This window comes from Trichosurus vulpecula, chromosome 8 (genome assembly GCF_011100635.1).
Source record: "Trichosurus vulpecula isolate mTriVul1 chromosome 8, mTriVul1.pri, whole genome shotgun sequence".
NCBI classification, from domain to species: Eukaryota; Metazoa; Chordata; class Mammalia; order Diprotodontia; family Phalangeridae; genus Trichosurus; species Trichosurus vulpecula.
The window spans coordinates 167,504,681-167,525,352 of NC_050580.1; the positions used below are offsets into that span (position 1 = coordinate 167,504,681).

Sequence of the window (20,672 nt, forward strand, 5' to 3'; positions counted from 1 at the left end):
GGTAAAGGACAAAACATTCAGAGCATAAGCCACCTACAAAGAAGGCGAACACAACTGGTTATAATTCCCTTCTCAAAGGGACCGAAAGAGGTAATAATTTTCAGACTTGACGTTTTGTATTTTCATTCAAGAGCTCAGGTTCAGCATGTTATGTGAAGTGGTTACTTACTGGGGCTTACCCGTGACGCTTGGACATTTTTCTTATACTTTGGAGGGAGAGTCTGAGCCTGAGCCTAAGCTTGCTGCTGGCCCCTTTGATACCTGCCACTTTCCTTATCTGGATTCAGCTGGTTGTAATGAGAAGACAAACTAACAGTCTGTACTGCACATATGGAGAGAGGTAAACATCAGGCCAGGCTCTTTCCTGGGGTATCCGTGGAGTCCTTCTGCACAGTCAGCTGTTGCTGAACAACGCAGCATGCTCCCTGGTTACTCATACCTTTCACAGTAAAATAGCCACTTCTCCCGGTAATGAATAGCTAGCAATGAGGAAGTTAGGGCAGGAAGTCTGAGACAAGGAGAACAAGACTTGGGGCTGGGCATTATGGCAGGGATAAAGGGGGAGGAAGCAGGAAGAGAATGGCCCTTACTCACCATATGAATTTTCAAAAGCATTCAGAAGGAGAGGAGTCTCCACTTTGCACTAAAACCCAATCTGAGGCTGCTGATGAGGCCTACCTTGTCCACTGCACAAAGGAATGTAATCCTCAGTAGAGGCTGTTAAATCACAAAGGGGAAATGTGGTTCTGTTCAGTTCTAGAGTCAAGGGAAGGGCTCTTGTTCCAATGCAGCTGAAAATGCTGCTCAGTATCTGTAAGAAGGTAACCTATTAACCTGAGTAGTGGAGGAAGAAAAGAAATGAGCATTTATTAAACACCTACTATGTGCCAGGCACTGTGCAAAGAGCTTTACAAACATTATTTCATTTGATCATCACAACCCTGGGGTGTAGGCTGTAGGCCATTATCCCCATTTTTACAGATGAGTTAACTGAGGCAGACAGACTGGAAGTAACTTGCCCAGGGTCACACAGCTAGTAAGTGCCTGAGGCCTGATTTGAACTCAGGTTTTCCTGACACCTCAAGTCAGTGCTGTATCCACTGGTCCACCAAGCACTACCAGGAGATTTAGAGAAACATGAAAAAGCCATCATCCTGGAAAATAACGTCTAAGGACATGGTGGCCTGGGAATTTTCCAGCCTTGTCTTTTGTAGTCTAACCTTTGGGTGTGCATTAAGATGTTCAGTCATCACAGTACCTTTTTCATAAAATCACAGGGCTATAAAGGACTACAGTGTTCTCTCAGTGCAGGGGAGATGATTATCTAGTATATTCTGAGAGCTCTCTGGGAAAGTAGATTCAAAGTCTCTTTTGATAACCTATTTCATTCTTTATCTCTGTGTTTAACAGCACTCACAAATAGAAAAATTTTTCTTTATAATCTATAATCTTTAACCAAAATCCTTCTTCCTACAAATTAAGATGACTTCTAGAGTCTCAGAGTGGGTAGAAACTTAAGGTTTATCTTTTCTAGCTCATAACTGAGCAGAAATCCCCTCTACAACAACCTTGTTATTTTTTTCTGTTTCAGTGGAGAGGGAAAACACCTGGTTGCTAGGATTTTATAAGAATCTCTATATAAAGTTAAATAGTAGCCCCAGGTTAAAGTATGTTAGAAATTATTAAACTCATGCACTCACTTGACTAGGTCTCTCCCTTAACCACCTCTGCAAACTAAACCGCTTCAACACTTTCAGTATTCATTTATGAGTCTAGTTCTCTGATACTTACATGGTCTAAAGTGTGTCATCAAACCTACTTGCTGGCTGTGTAACCCATAGACATGGCATCCTAAGTGTCCCAACCCCCCCCCTTATCTGACTGAAAGTCATAGAAAATATAAAATTGCACTGTGTTTATTTTTGATCATGGAAAAGCATTTGAGTCAGCAGAGCAAGACACTGCCTTAAAGGCTCTTTTACAGCCAGGTATCTCCCATCCATGCATCAAAATCTTCCAAGGTATTGCAACAGAAATAACCTTATTCAGTGACCCTCTAATTTTAAACATCAGTCAAAGCATCAAATGGGGAATATGCTCTTCAAAAGTATTTGCCTCTGTGATACAGTAGATACAGTACAAAGCCCAATTGGAAGTTTTTATTGTAGGTGGCGAGGGCTTCCAGATGCCCCTGTTTTCAGAAGATTGCATACTGGTTCCATCAAGCTCCATAAAACTGAAATACTTTCTAAAAGAGATCTATAACTATTCAAAAGATCTTAGAATAATCATCCACACAGGAAGTATCAACTGGATGAATATTACCCATTGCCCAGATGATGAGCTTCATTTAGAAAGACAAATTATAGAACCTTTCCATTAGTATGGATCTGAGACAATCAATATAGTTGAACCACTCTTTGGGCTTAGAACTGAACAGGAGGAGAAGAGTCAGCTGGGTTGCCTTCATGAAATTGCAGTGTTCCTTTAATAACCCCAAGTTCCCCATGGAAAGAGAGACTATCTTTTTAACACCAACATTTTACCACTGTTGCCATTTGGCAACAAGACATTAAGTACAACAATCCCCAAAACATTAAAAATGAATATCACACAGGGCAATGGAGAGGCACGTGGTGTATATGAGCAGGCTACAACAGGGAACCAATTGGGAAATTCAAAGAATAGGAATAAAAATGTCATCAAAGAAACATATGATAGACAAAGAAGATGGGCTGGTCACATGCTCAGGGCAAGGGATAACAGGTGGGCAACTGGAGTGCTCCACTAGTATTTTCACATGTTAGAACAAAGCAAGGACTGCTTCCAGCAGGTTGGATGGACACTTACCACACTTTAAGTGGCAAACTTAAGAATCACATGGGATAAGGAAGCATGGACAGCGTGTGTTCTACATCTTTGGAAAGAACTTCCAAGTTGATTAGATCACCAGTCCATTTAAGTACTCTTGAAATGACAGTTTTCAACTTCTCCACATTCTTCCCCAACTGTGGCATTCCTCATTGGGCTTTCCTCTGTATCATTCCAATAAAGAGATATTAATGTAACAATTCTACAATGTTATGGAGCCAGAGCTTTCTTGTTCAACATGCATCATATAGTAGAAATGTCTCCACTCAGGAGAGCCCAGGTTCTGGATCTGACTCTGCTACCTGGGCAAGCTGTTGAACCTCTCTGGGCCTCAGCTCTTCCATCTGCCTCCCCTTCCTACTTCACCAACTTATGAATGAGAATGAAACAATTCTCTCTACCAGTAGAGAGGTGAGTAAGTCCCTTGTAATTTATAGACTTTAACTTAGAGACTTAGAGACACCAAAAAATTAAATAACTTGCCCATGATTCCACAACTAGGAGGCACTTAGGTCTTTTTCATTCTAATGCTGGTCTTCTATCCTTTACACTCACCACAGTACTGCTTATAAGCAGGGATAATGTCAAAAATTTAAAGCAAGACTAAATTCTCCCTATAAATAAAAAAGGTTCATCTTCTTCCTCTTAAATCTTTTGCTATGGAGAACAACTCTGGCTACTTTGAGCTTCTAATAGAGAACCTAACTTAATGATTACCAACTCTGATTTTGTGATAGTCCAATGTATTCAGTTATCTCTAAAATTTTAGTGAACTGTTGCAGAAATTCACAAAGTTAGTTTTGGAATACATTCACAGATACTACAGATACACACACAGCAACAACAACAATGACTAAACTATTTTTAAAGGAAGGCTGTACTATCAAATCAACCAGATACCGATAGAATGCCCCAAATTCCCAAAGGCTGGAGCTTTCCAGGGTGCTAGTAATGAAAACAGTTGTTGAGCATTGGGAGGCAAGTTCACTCACTGGATGTTAGTCTCTAAATCATCAAAAGTTGATTCTACTGCAGCTAATTTTTAGTATAATTAATACAGTGCCTCTTATACACATTATCATCAATAACTATTCATTCTGGGTAGGTGTAAACGTATTGATCATGCAATTTTCAGGTTTTAAGATTAAAAAAAACTCAGAGTACTATAATGTCACATGCTTTTTCAGTGTGACATTTGCCACAGTCAGAATGTTCTAGGTCAGAGATTCTTAACCATTTTTGTGTCATGGGCCCCTTTGGCAAAGTCTGATGAAGCCTATAGACCCTTACTCAGAATGATGTTTTTAAATGCTGAAAATAAAATATATGATTCCAAAGGAAACCAATTATGTTGAAATAAAATTATCAAAATATATTTTTTAAAGTTCAAAGATCCTAGGTCTAGACCCCCTGAACTATGGTAGTACATGCTCTTCAAAACAACCCAATAAGCTATACCCCTGATCCTTTCCCCACCCCAGCTAGCTTATACCTTGATTTCTTCTGGGCTTCATTTTTGGGCTAATTAGAAGGGAGAGATGTCTGCCAGGGGTAAGGGGTAGGGGCTTCAATAATTGTCCAAAACAAAATCTAGTTTCCAAGTTGGAGGACTCCAGGGTGGGCTGATTAGTTCTAGATTTTCAAGGGACTATAGTACTTTTGTCACCATAATAACAGGTGATTGTGATGTAGCCTGTGGTCATTCAGTATATTCAGCAGATACCAAAGTCCTTTATAATCTTAAATACAAAGTTCCAAATGAAGTACTAAACTAGTAGCAATAAGTTTATAGTACTTTTATAGTGTTTTTTAAGCATTGAAAATATCCCGTGGTTTTTTTCTTTAACTATACAGTGCCCAAATGCATTGCTTCATATTCTACAAGAGAGAGTCAATCACTAATGCCAATTTTCATTTTCCCTAAATATTAACCTGTAATGTATTTATTATTGCTACTCTCATTTCTATGTCTAAATACATGGTACTCCAAGCATCTACAATATAAAGTTGGCAATATGTATTTTGGAAACAAATGAACAAAAAGGATTTCAAAGACTCACTTAAACTTCCCCATTCTCCCGACCTTTTTTCCCTATGTAGTATCAATGTTTGAAATTTCTTTGTTTTCCATATTAGCGGCTTGGACAATAAGTGTTCTGTGTATCCCCTGACTTTTGACAAAAATGAAAATATGGCTGCCAAAAAGAAGTCTGTCGCAATGCATACCAACTACCTTTCAGCCTGCGGCTTCACCAACTCGGATATGCAGGTAAACAATCACCTAACTGTCATAGGTTTGCCATTGCTTAAGCTTGTAAGCATCACCCATGCAGAACGGCAGGAGATGTAGAGAATGGACCACACAGGTGGTCCTCATTGAATGGCAAAGATATAGGGATTCTTTCAAGTATGGGCTGAACTAGATGGCTGCTGAGATCCCTCAAATTCTGTGGTTCCATGTGTTCTGACAGAGTTTTCTCCCGGAGCAGAAATTCACAGAACCAGGAGTCTGTGAACTTAGTTTTTGTCTTTAAACTTTGATGACTGTATTTCGTATTATTAGTGTTCTTTGTAATACTGTGTATTTTGGGGTTTTTTTGCATTTAAAACATGACTCTGAGAAGCACTCCCTAGGCCTCACTAGACTCTGCCAAAGCCCATAACACACGTGCATGCACGCACACACAATTAAGAACCCCTATTCTAAAGGAATTTCTATTCTCCTAGTCTTCTATTCTCCTTTGATTATCTTCATTACTTCAAGAATCAGTGAACTCATTGAACTGGATACTCTTTCAACTGATGTATGTTGCTACCCTTCCATCCCTGAGATGGTTTTTTTTAAGTTTCTGTTATCTAGTTCCAAAGGACTCATGATGAAACAAGCAATAGGTAGGGGAAAGGGAAGAGGGGGAAAAGAAGAGAATTTGGAATTGAAAACAAAAATAAAATAAAATTTAATTTTTAAAAAATGTTTAAAAAAATTGAACCCTCAAAAGAAAAAGAGGTGCTGTGACTTCCCCCCTCCCCAAACTTCATCATAATTTCACCTGTAGACAACTATGTACAAACAAGATATATAGATATATGAGAAAATGGAGGTTGTTGTTGTTTGTCCTTCATTCTCAAAGAGGACCATGACATCAGGGAGGTAATGCCATGACATGCAAGTGAATTGGATTTAAGCGAGGAAGGACTGTGCAAAGTCACCAGCCTCACTTTCTCCTCTAGAACCATCTGGGTCCAGTGGCAAAATATAGATCAGGACAACTGGAGATGGCCCTAGATGCAGGGTAATCTCAGAGTAAAGGCACTAAGATTAAAAAAAATTGCAAAGGTTTCTTGCAGAAGGTGAGATGTTAGCTGGTACTTGAACGAAGCCAGGGAAAACAGGAGGTGAAGCTAGGAAAGGAGAGCATTTCAGACATGGGGACAGTCGATGAAAAGGCAGAGAGATGGAATGTTGTATCTGAGAAACAGCAAAGGAGGCCAGTATCGCACAGGCTCACAGAAAATTCTCACTTTAAGATAAAACATTTAAAATATTCAAAGTGCTAAAAATGCTCAAAATAAGCTCCATTAAATTAGGCCCTTCTCTATATACTCTATACTGAAAAGAAGGCAAAAACTAAAAATACTGAAAATGTAATACAACTTTGGCAAATTGTTTTAGGTTGAGCTCAAATCATCTTACTACTTCTGATTTTATATCAGAGGTAATGTTTTATAATTTTTCCATCACTTGGCATGAAAGATAGCATATTTAAGGAAATGGAAAACCCACCTTGAGCCGGGACAAGGTGGGTTCAGGTCCCATCTTTGACACATATTTTCAGTGTGGCCCTGACAAACCACTTGACCACACTCATAGCTCCAGTCGATTCAATGATTATAAATTGCCGAAAAGGTGATGATCTGTATTCACAGAGGTTGTTACTTCTCCAGGAGTTTCTTTCATTGACAAAATTAGTGATCCAAACAAAGTAAAACACAAATTTGATAAAATCAGTGACCCAAACAAAGCAAAACACAAATTTACCATCCTCTTTCTGATGGAAAACAGCCTACCTCTAACACCCCAATTGGGTTATAATATTTTTGGATGAAAGAAAAGAGCAGTGCGTAAAGTTAAGGACCCAAATAATTTAATCTCTCCTTGCTTAGCATAAGAGATTCATTGACTAACAAACAGCAGATTCTAATAATATTGACTGCTCTGTTGCACAAAATGTTTGCTGATTGGCTTCTGTGGGAACCTGAGAAAGATAGTTTTACCACTTGTTGGGTAAGCCTGTCAAAGTGTGAATCATTGTTGGATTTTAGCTGGTTTAACATATATTTAGAGGAGTTGGCACTACAGCTGGCCAAAATGGGGGAAAATGAAGAGGGTAAGAAGATGACATGTGACTGCTAAGTACCATAAGTTAAAGGAAGGGGGACTGACCCATTGGGTAAACTTGTGACTTAGTTCCTGAGTATTGCATTCACTTAAGTAAATTTCTGTAGAAACTTATAGTAGCACAGAATTTCAGAGTTGAGAGAGTCCTTAGAATTTGTCTAATCTAACTGGTGCCTGAGCAAGAAATCCTACTGTTTCACCCTAGTGAGCATTCATGAAGCCTTTGCTTAAAGACTTCCAATGAGAGGTAGCTTACTATACCTCTCAAGACAGTTCATTCCAGTTAGGGACAGTTCTAATTGTTATAGTCTTTTTTTGTTCATGTTGGGCCTAATCTGTGAATCAAAAGAACCAGGACCTGCATTTGTTCTGATAACAGCAATCGTAAAACCTGAGCAAAAGAATTTTCCTTGAAAATTTACCTATAATTGAAAACTCCAAGTGTTCACCTGTCCTTTATTACAGCTACAGTGAAGAGGAAGAGATAAATCTCCAAAGGAAAAGAGAACACATTGTGTTGGGTGACCTTTTGAAAGGGCTTGTTGACTACTCCAAGAAGTTTTAATTTTATGGAAATAATCCAATTTTCCACATATTTGGAAACAGGAATAGGAAATGAGTATTTAAATAAACATAGGCAGAATGGTAAAACTGGGAAGAGCAATGAATTTGGAGTTAAAGGACCCAGGTTCAAATTCTAATAGGTGATTATCTCTGTGACCTTGGGAAGTTACTTAACCTCTCTACATTTTGGTTTCCATATAAAGGATATCCCAAAAGTCATAATGTAGTTTTACCCTTTAGTAGTTTAAAAGTCTTTTGCGAACACCTTATGTATGCTTAATATACTCACACTTCATATACATACACATATATTAAGTACCTCCTGTGTATGTACAAAGTATTGCTAGGTGTTAGATGGGATGAAAAAAATTAAATGTCACAACATCCAGTCAATGGGAATATATCAAACTGTAAAATGATCCCCAAGGTCCCTGACGGATATAAATCTATCAACCTAAATTAGACTGAAAAAATAGAGCATAGAACAAAACAGTCATACCAAAACTGAAAATAGAATTCAACTTTAGTCATTTAATTAAGTTTCTATTTCTTTCATCAGCCCCAAGACATTTTACCACAATTTTATAGACCTCTGGGGGCAAGTCTAGACTAGAGTGAGTCATTTGGAATTGACTCCAGACCTAACTTTTTTGGAGTAGTTTTCAAGCTCTGGAGCCAGCCAGAGGTTTGGAAATATGGTCATGTGCTACTTAGAAAACTTTTAGTCCTATTTTCTTAAACTTCCAAACCTAATGATGCCTTGCTGATCTGGGTTGGCTCTCATGGGCTCCAGAGTAGCTGCTAAAAGTAGTCTCTCTTCTTTGTGCCCTTTTCAGGTTGCATTTACCAGGTGCCTAGTACTCTGGTAATGGCTTGGGCAGAACAGGAAAGGAAGGGAACAATAATTTCTCTTTCCTTACAAAAAGGAAGAAGAATGAGAGCCCTTATTTAATATGCTGATTGTGTGTGTTTGTGTGGTATAATGTGAAGTGTGAAAACTACACATGAAAAATTAAACTGATTTCAAAGGAAAATTTTGAAAAGTTAGAGATAAATGATGTCTATTTTATAGGTATTATAATATTAACTGACAAACTGATCATTTCAGAATTTTCAAAGTGCTTTATGTGTATCATCTCATTTGAGCCTCATAATAATAACTCCATGAGATAAGTAGTATAGATATTATTATCCCCATCTTACAGATGAAGAAAACTGAGTCCCTAAGTTAAGTGAATTACTTATGGTCATATGGCTAATGAATGTCCAGGGGAATTTGAACCCGTCTTCCTGACTCCAATTTAAACACCATTTTGATCATTTCTGTAGCAAACTTTGAATGTGCTTTTGATATTGTTGTAAAAAGGTTGGTGGCAGGGGAGGGGGAAGCTTGAGGCAGATTTATCCATTGGTTAGAATGTTAAAAGAGATGTCCTGTGAAGGCCCTTTCAACTGTAGGATTCATTCCATGGCATACAGGGTGAATGCTAAATTTCATGTGTGATTAAGGTCCAGTACATCAATTTTTTCTATTTTCTCTTGGCAATTAGAACGTTTATTATTCCATTCACTTGTTTACTAGCCATAGAGTATGATGTCTATGCCCAAGAGTCTTCAGTTGTCTAATTGAAAAAGGGAGGGAAAGAAACAAAATAATAGATTGTGAGCTTATGGAGAGTTTTATTCAGTTCAGTCCATAATTGTTGTCATTTGAGATCAAATTGTGTTGTGTGGTTTGTCCTTCGTTTTTGAAGAGGACCATGACATCAGGAAGATGTTGTCATGACTTGCAAGTGAATTAGATTTAAGTGAGGGAGGGCTGTGCAAGGTCAACAGCCTCACTTTCTCCTCCAGAGTATCTTTGTCCAGTGGCCAGATATAGATCAGGATGACTGGAGAGGGCCCTGTTCAAATTGAACTGGTAGATGGACTCTGATGGAAAACCTAGCAGTAGCAAACCCTTGCCTAAACACTCAGTCCCACTTCTTTCACTAGTCTCCAAAAGCAGTCTCGCCCCTCTTCCCCATCCACCTGGGGCAAAAGCAGTCAATCTGCTGCCTCAACTGCTGCCAGGTTGTTGGCATAGCAGTGGCAGACAAAGGCAATGTCTTTCATGGGTATGGTGGGCTTGGGGCTACGGCCCAAGCAGCCCCTGTACAGCTTGCGAGCCCAGAAAGGAGCCAATAAGTTCTTGTTCAAGTTCAGGAAGTCAAAGGATCTAGTAGCCTCCAGATAGTTCTGATACAACAAATTATCTGGAATGAGCCAGGATTTTGGAAACTTCAGAGCAGGATTTTAGGATCACAGATCAAGAGCTGATAAGGAACCTAGGGGCCATTTAGTCCAACTCCCTCCTTTTACAAATGAAGAAACTGAGGCCCAAAGAGGTGATTTGACTTACCCAATGTCCCTTAAGTAGTGTTAGAGATGGGATTTGAACCTGAATGCCCTAATTCCAAATTCATTGGGTTTTTTTCCCCTCTGTACCATATTGTTTTTAAGAAGAACCAACTTTTCTTGTTAATGCCTCAAACATTTTATTTATCACTAATAATAATTTGATATTAGTCATAACAGTATTTTTGTCCTTTTCTTGTTGGGCAGATCTTGACTGCGAGTGGGGATGGGACCTGTGCCCTGTGGGATGTGGAGAGTGGGCAGCTTCTCCAGAGCTTTCATGGACATGGAGCTGATGTTCTCTGCCTGGATTTGGCACCTTCAGAAACAGGAAACACCTTTGTATCTGGGGTGAGGCTTTTAAAATAAATGGATACCTGTCTCCAGGGAATGTGAATATTAAATAAGGACCATGGGGATGTTTTTCATAAGGGAAGACCTGGCTGACCAGGGTCTTGCTATCTGGATAATGGACTCTCATCTGAGTTAGGTGAAAGAAAAACTCAAAGATTCTGAGCCAAAGACTGAGAGTAAGGTTACCAGACCCTTCTTCTCAAGTTATTATGGTATTTTGTTACCAGACACTGTAATCTAGTGTTTTAGTGAACATTATCCAGTAAAAAGGCTATGAGTTTGGGTCTCATCCTCTACAATCCCTTCTTCCTTAGATTTTCAGGGGACCATACAGATTTTCTGGAAAGCTTCCATAATTAAGATATATCCTGTGGATTGAGGCAAAAATCTTAGTGAGCTATTTTTTTTTCTTAAATCAAAAGCTAGTCGCACCAGAGCATCAGTAAGTAACTAAAAGACCAACATCCCCTTTCTGAGGATCAAGAGAACAAAGAGTATGTGATTGAGCCATGTGATATGAACAATACCCAAGGACCTGAGAAAACACCACGAAGTTGGGAGCTTCATCAAGGCTCATAGTATAGTAGACACAGAGGGAGTGTAGTAGTAGTAGGGGAACTCGGGGAGATAATGTGGTAAAGTAAAAGAAAGGGGGAATTTGGAAATGAGAGAACCTGATTCTAGGCTCTGCTCAGCCACTAACAACTTTTCTGGACCTCAGGCTCCTCAGCTACAAAATGAAGTAATTGAAAAAGGGAGGGAAAGAAACGAAATAATATATTTACTGCACTTGCAGAAGGAAATTACTTTTTGCTATTAGGCAACTAAGAAGAATAATTAGGGACAAGTTATATTTACATTAATCTTCTATAAAAGAAAAAAAACAAGTTTGGGAAAAAATTAAGGCAAAAATGACAGATAAAAACTTGGTGTCTAAAATTAAAGGAATTCTTTAAAATTTATAAAGGTCAGATTCTGATGCTTTTAGAACTCTTATAATTTGAAAAATGCATCTCCATATTGTGGAAACAAATTGGCATTAAAACCAAGGCCAGAGTTTCCTAACACCAGAGGTTTAGAAATGGTAAGGAACTTGGGCACCACATGATTAAAAGGGGAAAAGAGAGAGACCTTATTGGATTAAGCTGTAACTTTTCTAACTAATCATCTTTGCATTGCTTTAGCAATGAGACAAAACAATCAATTTGACTGATTTCTTTCTCCATTCAGTCATCTTAATTGTCTTGGAGGGACAGCCATTTCATATATTATTTCATATATTTGGTGGTTATCATGTACCCATTTGTAAATCTGTTAAGTAATAGTACTTCAGAAATCTGTGGGTACTCCCAAGAACAACACAGGCTCCAATTCCTCTATAGCTTGGTAAACCATCTTCAGGAAAAGCTATGATCAACCTGGATATGAGCTTCACTGAACTTAATTTGGCTTGTTCTCATACAGCAGATATACAGTTGTCACCAGCCCCATTTTTGGATCTTTCTAGGTGGTAAGGTATGCCAGGGCCTGAACTCTATCAGCAAGGCCTTCTGGAACCCAGGGTCATTTCTATGTCATGATGAAACATGACAGTAGTACCTTTGTGAAAGATCAATGATGAGAGCTGACATTTATGGAGTACTCTGTCAATTACAAATTAGTCTTTTATCAATTATATCAATTACTACCAATTCCATCATCTTATTTGATTCCTTAGAACCAGAAATCGGGGTGGGGGGAATGAGGACCTAGAACAGTTCTTGGACTCCTGATTGTCTTTACCTTTTTGGCTATGGGAAAGAGAGAGGGAGGAGGAGGGAAAGATTCAAAGGGGAAAAGAAATAGGTAGGAAGGACTCTGTAATGGTTTCTACCTACTTGGAAAAGGGAAAATAGAATTAAAGCCACTTCTCTCTTATACCTCAAAGCCACAAGCTCTGCTCTCTTTTAAAAAAAATCAGACGTACTCTTTGCCCCCTAAAACTTATTTAGTTGAAAATGATTGCCTTGGATAAAATTTGTGCAGAAAAGGGACTGGCCCCATGAATAAGAACTCCCTCTACCCATTCAGATTAGCACCTTCTCTGAAACTTAGAGATTTGCCTCGATCACTGAAATTTTAAGCAATTCAACCAGATTCACATAGCCGGTGTGTATCAGAAACAGGTCTGGAATCCAAGTCTTCCTAACATCAAGACTAGCTCTCTATCCACTAGGTCAGGATATTGGTTCATTTCAGTGAAGAAATATGAGATACTTAGATAGTCTTACCTAAAATGATATTAAGTCATATTCTGTAATTATATTACACATTAAGCATTTTTCTCACAACAGTTTTGTAAAGTAGAAAGTTCCACAATTATTATGTTCGCTTAACAAATAAGGGAATTGAGACTCAAAGAGGATGTGCCCAGAACCGTGGGAATAAGAATTAGTCAAGCTGGCACTTGAACACACATCTTCTGTTTCCATGTCCAGTGGTCTTTTGATACATCATGCCTACATTTTATTTCTATTCCCTTCCTTTATCCCTATTTTCCTTTTAGGCATGTAACTCAGAACAAGTTTGTTTTTTTTTTTAATTTCTAGGGATGTGACAAAAAAGCCATGGTTTGGGATATGCGCTCTGGCCAGTGCATCCAGTCATTTGAAACACATGAATCTGATATCAACAGTGTCAGGTTAGTAAATTACTCTATGTCTTGCATCTATATTACATTTCTCTACTTTGCTCTTTTTTTCAGAGTATGTATAAATTGAAACTTAAGGAGCAGTGGGAGAGAATATCCACAAGACCTTGAAGGGAAGATTTTTTCCCCAAAAATAAGCCTCGGTGTTATTAGTCTGCCCCTTAAATTGTGCTAATATGAGACAAGATTATAAAAAGAATACAAGAAGAGGAGGTACTGGATAAAGAAAATAACCAGTTAACTATCTGAATTGTTTTTTGTTTCTTTGCAAGATGCTGATATTTGGGGAGGGGGCAGACAGAGGCACAGATGATGATGATAATGATGATGACAATGATGATTATGATGATGGTAATGATAGCATTTATATAGCACCATAAAATTTGCAAAGCACTTTACAAATATGATTCATTTTACCCTTACAACAACCCTGGGAGATAGGTGAAGTTATTATTCCCATTTTAGGTGCCATTATTAGGCCATTTTACAATGGCAAATCTGAAGCAGATAGAGGTTGAGACTTACCCAGAGTCACAAAGTAAGTATTTGGGGCTGGATTTGAACTCAGATCTTCCTGATTCCAGATCCAGTGCTCTATCCACTGTGCCACCTAGCAGCCATAATAATACCATCCAGCATAAGTGCTGGTAAAGGTTAGTAAGAGTGTAGATGATGTGATGGATTAGAGAGAATGGACAATGTATAGGTAGGTGAGAGAAGGTGGACATTTAGTGAGAAAGAATTGGTAGATCATTATTCCAGGAGAAGAGATCAGTAAGCCTGCTTTCATTGCTTTGTAGCGATAAAGTGGTTGGTTGACCCAATTTTCTGTTGTTCATCTGGTTATCTGGAACCATATCACCCATCCAGAGAGTAGGTGGGTAAGGGAAATACAGTGAATTCGTGCAGAACTACAGAGTGCTAGAGCATTAAATTTACATTTCTTGCGTCCCAACTTTAGGTAATAGGACTAATTTTTAACCAAACATGCCAAAACTTATACATTAAAGTACAGTTTGTCCCCTCCAGAGGAGTCCCCAGGACTGTTCCACTGGGGCTCCCATATTTCAAACACTACTTTTCTATATCCTCAGGTGACTTTGATTTTTTTAAATGGCCACAAATTATTCAAGCTTTATAAAATGGGTGAGCAAGCTGGGTGATGCTGGTTTTGGTCAAGTCAAGATGTGACTACAAAGTAATGGATATGATTTGGCCTATAAACTGGCTCTAAAAGTAGTTTCAATGAAGGAATCTCATAACAAGATATTTTGAATAAAGGCAATATCATTAGAATAAGTATATAGCCTCCCAATGTAAGTACTGTGAAAGACAAAACTCATTTGGATATTTAAAAATTCTGGTATTCCCCTCTATCAGCTTCCTTTGTAAAATAGCTTCATTATATATATACAACTTGCATATATTTTTTTCATTAGAGCTTTCTTTCTGTAGTAACTCTCATTCAGAGAAGAGGTCTGACTTAGTATATTGGGCAAAAATAAGCAAATGAACCAAAAACACTCAGTTAACTTGACGACATGGTGCTGCAATAGCACAATGAACCTAGTCATGTCTACTAAGATTCAGTGACATTACCCCCAACAACACACTTCTGGTCGATATAAATGCCATATTGGGTCCCAGACACTTCGGGATCTCCAGGGATTCTGGCCAACTCTAGTGCCTCATCTGTTGCCCTCTCTTCTGATGAGGACAGTTTCAGCCTGGTTCATTAGAACATAAGAAATTACATCTGGGGCACCTGGGGGATTCTGGTAAGACGGCCAACTAGGTCAGAAAATTCTAAGCTCTCTAGACTTCCTCCACAAACAAGATAAAATAGCATCTCAGCGTGAACATAGAGTGGCAAAAATAAACAAGAGTTGGGGCAGAGCAGTGGTCCAGCTGGGACAACTGGAGAAGATCCAAGGAAAGACCCCAGGGACAGAGGTTCAGCCTGAGTGAAGTGCAAACACCTCCAAGCTATCTCCACAAAAACAGCAAACAACAAGCTGGTTTAGGGACAGCTGGGTTGGGAGGTAGCCTCAGACTCAGCCACAGGAATTCTCACCTCACAGACAACGTGTGGGGGGTCAGAAATCTGAGCAGGGGAAGATTGAACGACCCTCTGCTGCCAAGGGATGCCAGGCCCAGCTGTGCTGCCAAGCCACAATCCATCCCAGGCTGCAGCTGAAGGCAAGAAGTAACTGACACACACCAGGTGAGTGCAGAAGCAGTGGGGCAGGGATGCTGCTGGCTGTTGGCACTTACAAGAGAGCTGAGTTTCTGGTTTTGGTTCCAGGCCAGAGGGGAGAATTGAAAATTACAACCACTGGAGGGTCCTCAGGGAGTAAGAACATTCCCAGCATAGTGTGATTGGGGGCCCTAGCTGTGGCTTGGAGGGATGAGGTTGGGCCCTGGACAAAGCTCAGAAAATAACAGTAAGAAGGACCTGAGGCCAGAGGAACTTGCCCCTACATCCCTGGACTACAGGTGATTATAATAACAAGCTGCTAAAAATAAAAAGAAATAGAAATGAGTAAGCAAAAGAGAAAGAACCCAACCATAGACAGCTACTATGGGAGTTCATTTGCAGAGGAAGATACTGAAGAAAAAAAAAAAGCCTCTCCTACCCCAAAGAGTAATGTCAAATGGTCATGTGTCCCAAAAGAGTTCTTGGAAGAACTTAAAAAGGATTTTAAAAATCAAATAAGAGAGACTGAGGAAAAATTAGAAAGAAATAAGAACGATATGAGAAAACCAAGAAAATTATGGAAAGAAAGTCAATTCACTGGAAAAAGAGATCCAGAATCTTGAGAAAGAAAACAATTCCTTGAAAACTAGAATTGGGCAAGGGGAAGAGAATGACATTATAAAACACCAAGAAGTAATAAAACAAAATGAATGAAAAAATAGAAAAGAGTGTGAAACATCTTATAAGAAAAACAACTGATCTGGAGAATAGATCAAGAAGAGAAAACAAGAATTACTGGACTACCTGAAAGCTACAATGAAAGAAAGGAAGGAAGGAAGGAAGGAAGGAAGGAAGGAAGGATCTTGATACGGTATTACAAAGAAATAAAGAAAGCTACCCTAGAGTTTTAGAACAAGAGGGGAAAGTAGAAATAGAAAAAATCCACCAACCACTGAAAGAGAGCCCAGCATGAAAACCTACAGGAATATCATAGCCAAATTTCAAAACCCCCAGGTTCAGGAGAAAATATTATGAGCAACAAGAAAAAAAAACAATTCAAATACTGCAGAACCACAGTTAGAATTACACAAAACTTAGCAGCTGCTACACTAAAAGACTGCAGGTCTTGGAACACTATATATTGGAGAGCAAAAGAACTGTGCTTACTACCAAAAATAACTTAGCCAGCAAAGTATTATCCTGAACAACAACAAAAAATGGATATTGAATGAATTGACAGACTTTCGGGTTTTTGCCACAGAAAGACCAGAACTTAATGGAATATTTGACATATGTGATCCAGGACTACTTCACTTAACTACTCTATGTTTCTAGGCATAATAATGCCTGTTTTGTGTACTTAATGGAATTGTTGTGAGAACCAGATGAGATAATGGTATAAGAAAGCACGTGCTTTGAAAAAAAGTCAAAGTGCCAAACAAAGTAAAGTTTTATCATCAATTCTATAACAAGGTTCCTGGTGGCATTCAGCAGGCTATGATAGTAGCTTGCTAGACTGGCAGTGCTGATTCCTTTGTTCACCCATAGATCTCCTCCGATAATGCAGTATGTACATAGATGGATCCATAGCTTCCCTGGTGTGAGTGTTCCCTCCAATGGTGCACAGGTTGCAACCCCTGCATAGCTTCCTATCTTGGTGTTGTGGTCTGTTTGTTTGTTTTTTTTAAGTTTAGATCTGGCCTCAGACACTTACTAGGTTCACTTAACTTCTGTTTGTCTCAGGTTCCTCATCTCTAAAATGGGAATGATAATAATATCACTAATATCACAAAGTTGTTGGGAGTTTCAAATGAGATAATAATTGTAAAGCTCTTAGCACAGTGCACACAGTAATTGCTATATAAATGTCAATTATTATAATTAGTATTATCCAGCCATGGATGTGCACTACTAACTCAGTATCAGAAATCTAGGGAGGCCAAGTAGAATGAGAGTGTTTGTTACTCCCAAAAATATCTGGAGAAAATGGAGGACTGGCATTGAGAAAAAATGTGGACAATAAAGTGAGTACTGTCTGAATGGTGGCATTCATCTATGACATTAAAAAAAATCAAAATAAGAAAGGCTATAAGTTTTGATTAAAAATACAGAAAATATTGCTTTCATAAAGCTCTGATGACCTTGGCACAGGCCTCTTGGGCAGAATCAAACCCCATTACAGAAGGAAAGAGATTGCGATATATCAGTAATCTAAGAGCACTGTAGGTATGAAAGATTTTTTGGTACCTTTAGGCATCCATCTTTAAAACCCAGGACTTTTTTGTAAAGTTGATTGAAGATATATTAGATATTTCCTCACAAAAATATTGTTTGGAGTCTCTCCTCCATCCCCTACCTCCCTCCTTTCCTTGATGGGACATCTTTTGGGGATCTGGGGGGTACAAAACATAATGATATTTCAGATTTGAAATAAGCGAGGGGGAGAATAATAAAGAATAATTAACTAGTAATATTTAATAATTCTATTTTAATAACAATGATTAAGATAAATAAACTAAGCTGGGGAGGAAAGACAAACAAAGGTTTGCTTAAGTGGTTATTATTATTTTTCAATAGGCTATCCATTTTACTATTTCACTGCTATAGTTTGATCCAAATTAGTGGCTGGAGCTTCAAAAGGTTTAACCTCTTCTGTTGGAGCTGTAGGTGCCTAGACCTCGGGTGAATCCAGGGGCTTCTCTTGTTCCTGGAGTCTGTTTGGAAGAAAGTTTGCTTCTGTTAGGTCTTGAGTCTGAAGCTGGAGCTACTTTGAGTTTCTTGTGCAGTGGGAGCTGCAGCAGCCTCAGTCTCCTTGGCTTCCCCTTCTTCTTTGTTCTTGTTATCGCCTTCACTAGCTACTGTGGCTCCTGAGGACAGGAAGACCTTTGCCTCACTCAGTGCCAGGCTCAGAAATCTTACGGGTTTCACCACCAACCTCAGAATCGAGAGGCAGGAACCTCCCCAGCCAGCTTCTCAGACCCTGGTTTCTGAGCTTCTCCTTTGCTGGCCACTGAGAACTTCTCTGCTTCCTTATCTTCAGTATCGTTAGCAGTGACCTGGGAATCTTGGTCAATCTTCTCTTTGTGGTTCTCCCTCACCACTGTGGTCTCTGCTGCTGAGTCTCACCATTCTCCTTGGGACTTCTCTACTTCCTTCAGCCTTCTTGACTCTGTCTTTAGTTTTCTCATCATTTACTACCCTTTAGAGTTCTTGGGGAGGAGGAGGGTGTTCTGGTGTCACCAAGAGAGCCCTGGGGAGAGCCTGAGTATTGGATCTGCTTAGCTGGGACTGAGTGGTGCAGTATCTTTCCCAGGCTTGAGAGAGGAGACTGGACCAAGGGGGAGCCTGTTGGAGCAATGCGGCCTCTGCTACATACCTTCCTATCTTGTGAAATTATGTTCCATTTCTTCCTATAAATTCTCAGAGGATCAACTCAGTGTAACACTCTTCCTTCTCATCTCCTACTGACCTTCCTGACTTCCTTTAAGTCCCAACTAGAATCCCATCTTTTGCTGGAAGCCTTTCCCAACACCTCTTAATTCCAGTGCTTTTCTTCTTTTAATTATTTCTTATTAAACCTGCATACAGCTTGCTTTGTATGTGTAAGGAAAGAGTGGAATGGGACCCACATGTGTACTAAAGGCTTCCATATTTTTCATATGTTGACTTCCTCATTAGATTGTAAGCTCCTTGAGGGCAGGGACTGTCTTTTGCTTCTTTTTTGTATCCCTAGCACTTAGCAAAGTACCTGGCACATAGTAGGTGCTTAATAAATGTTCATTGATTGATTGATTGCTGTGGTTCTTTGAACATCTCAGGGGTAGTAAATGTAACATTTAAGCTTTCCACATATTGTCTCTCATTCTTATTACCTGACTAGCCCATTTCATTTTCCAGACATACATAAGGATAGATAGATAGACAGATATAAAGACAGATATAGAAATGTATGTATATATCTGTATCTTTAATGGTTGCATTTCCTATTATTTCTAATGTACCAATCATCATTGGTAATATGCTGTGGGCAGGGGTGTGCTGGTAAATGTTTAACAACCACTTGCAGGGAGCAGAATGTACCCACAACATACTTTTAAGTTTAATCTGCATTATTAATATTTTCTCCATGACTTTCTTAAGTCTAGAAATTAACAAAACAATAAATTAAGCCTTAATTTGTAGCATTTGCTGATTCCCAAAGTTCAAGAATGTTCACACTGAAAATTTAACAACTGCTTTTCATGAGATGATGCAAGCTGACCTCAGCACGCACCCATAGCCTACTGCTATCTACCTCATACCTTTCCATTTCCCTTTGGGACACCTGCAATTGTGATATTCTGTGATCATGATTTGCAACCAAATAACCACAAAACCTAAGTAATACAAAAAATACAATAGTGATAGGGACTAGATCTGAGATTTCACTGATATAGTGAACTTTTGAATGAGAATTCTCTCTCTACCAATAGAGATTGGCACCTTCTCTGAAGCTTGTAGTCTTAGAGAATTGCCCAGAACACTGAAAAGCTAAGTGACTTTAACAGAATCACACAACTAGTATGTGTCAGAGGTGGGTCTTGAACCCAACAGATCTCTAAGTTACAAGGCCAGCTCTCTAACCACTAACCTACTCTGCAGAAATGGGATACAAATAATGACCTAGCTCACAAGGTTGAAATGCCATCAACATAAAACTTCACAGATGAAAAAGAAACTAACAAAGTACATGATAACAATTTTATATAGTACTTTGCCCGCCATATTGCGTGAATAGTGATTTCTGTAGAATGATTTTGCAACCACAACTTTGTCTCCTACAGATATTATCCCAGTGGAGATGCCTTTGCTTCTGGTTCAGATGATGCTACGGTATGTTTCCAAGTTACTGGATGTTTGTTTTTTAGAGAGAATTATGTCAGTACAGTTTTCCAAGAAGAAAAAAAATCAGTCATATGCCTTCTAAAACCCCTTCTCAGACAGTGGAAAAAGATAAGAGTTAATTCGTCTTACATTATACTTCTTTGTTAGAAAGGAAGAGTTCTTGGTGAGGAAGCAGGTTATGTGTCATTGAAAAGTAACAGTGATATTTTTTAAAAGTCAATGAAGTTTTTTTAAAAAAGGAAGCGCATGCAAGACACCAAGAATCAGTTATACCTTGAGAACTCCTTGGTGTTTATACTTTCATGGAACCCACTGCC

The 20,672-nt window shown here is 38.9% G+C and overlaps 1 protein-coding gene across 1 annotated transcript in view; it reads left to right on the forward strand.

The window, feature by feature from the left end:
* GNB5 (G protein subunit beta 5) overlaps positions 1–20,672 on the forward strand; it is a 41,753-nt gene that overhangs the window by 17,157 nt on the left and 3,924 nt on the right. The window contains exons 5-8 of the mRNA XM_036736001.1: positions 5,008–5,140; positions 10,439–10,582; positions 13,174–13,265; positions 20,295–20,343. Of these exons, the coding sequence (XP_036591896.1) occupies positions 5,008–5,140; positions 10,439–10,582; positions 13,174–13,265; positions 20,295–20,343 (418 nt within the window). The remainder of the gene's footprint in view (positions 1–5,007; positions 5,141–10,438; positions 10,583–13,173; positions 13,266–20,294; positions 20,344–20,672) is intronic.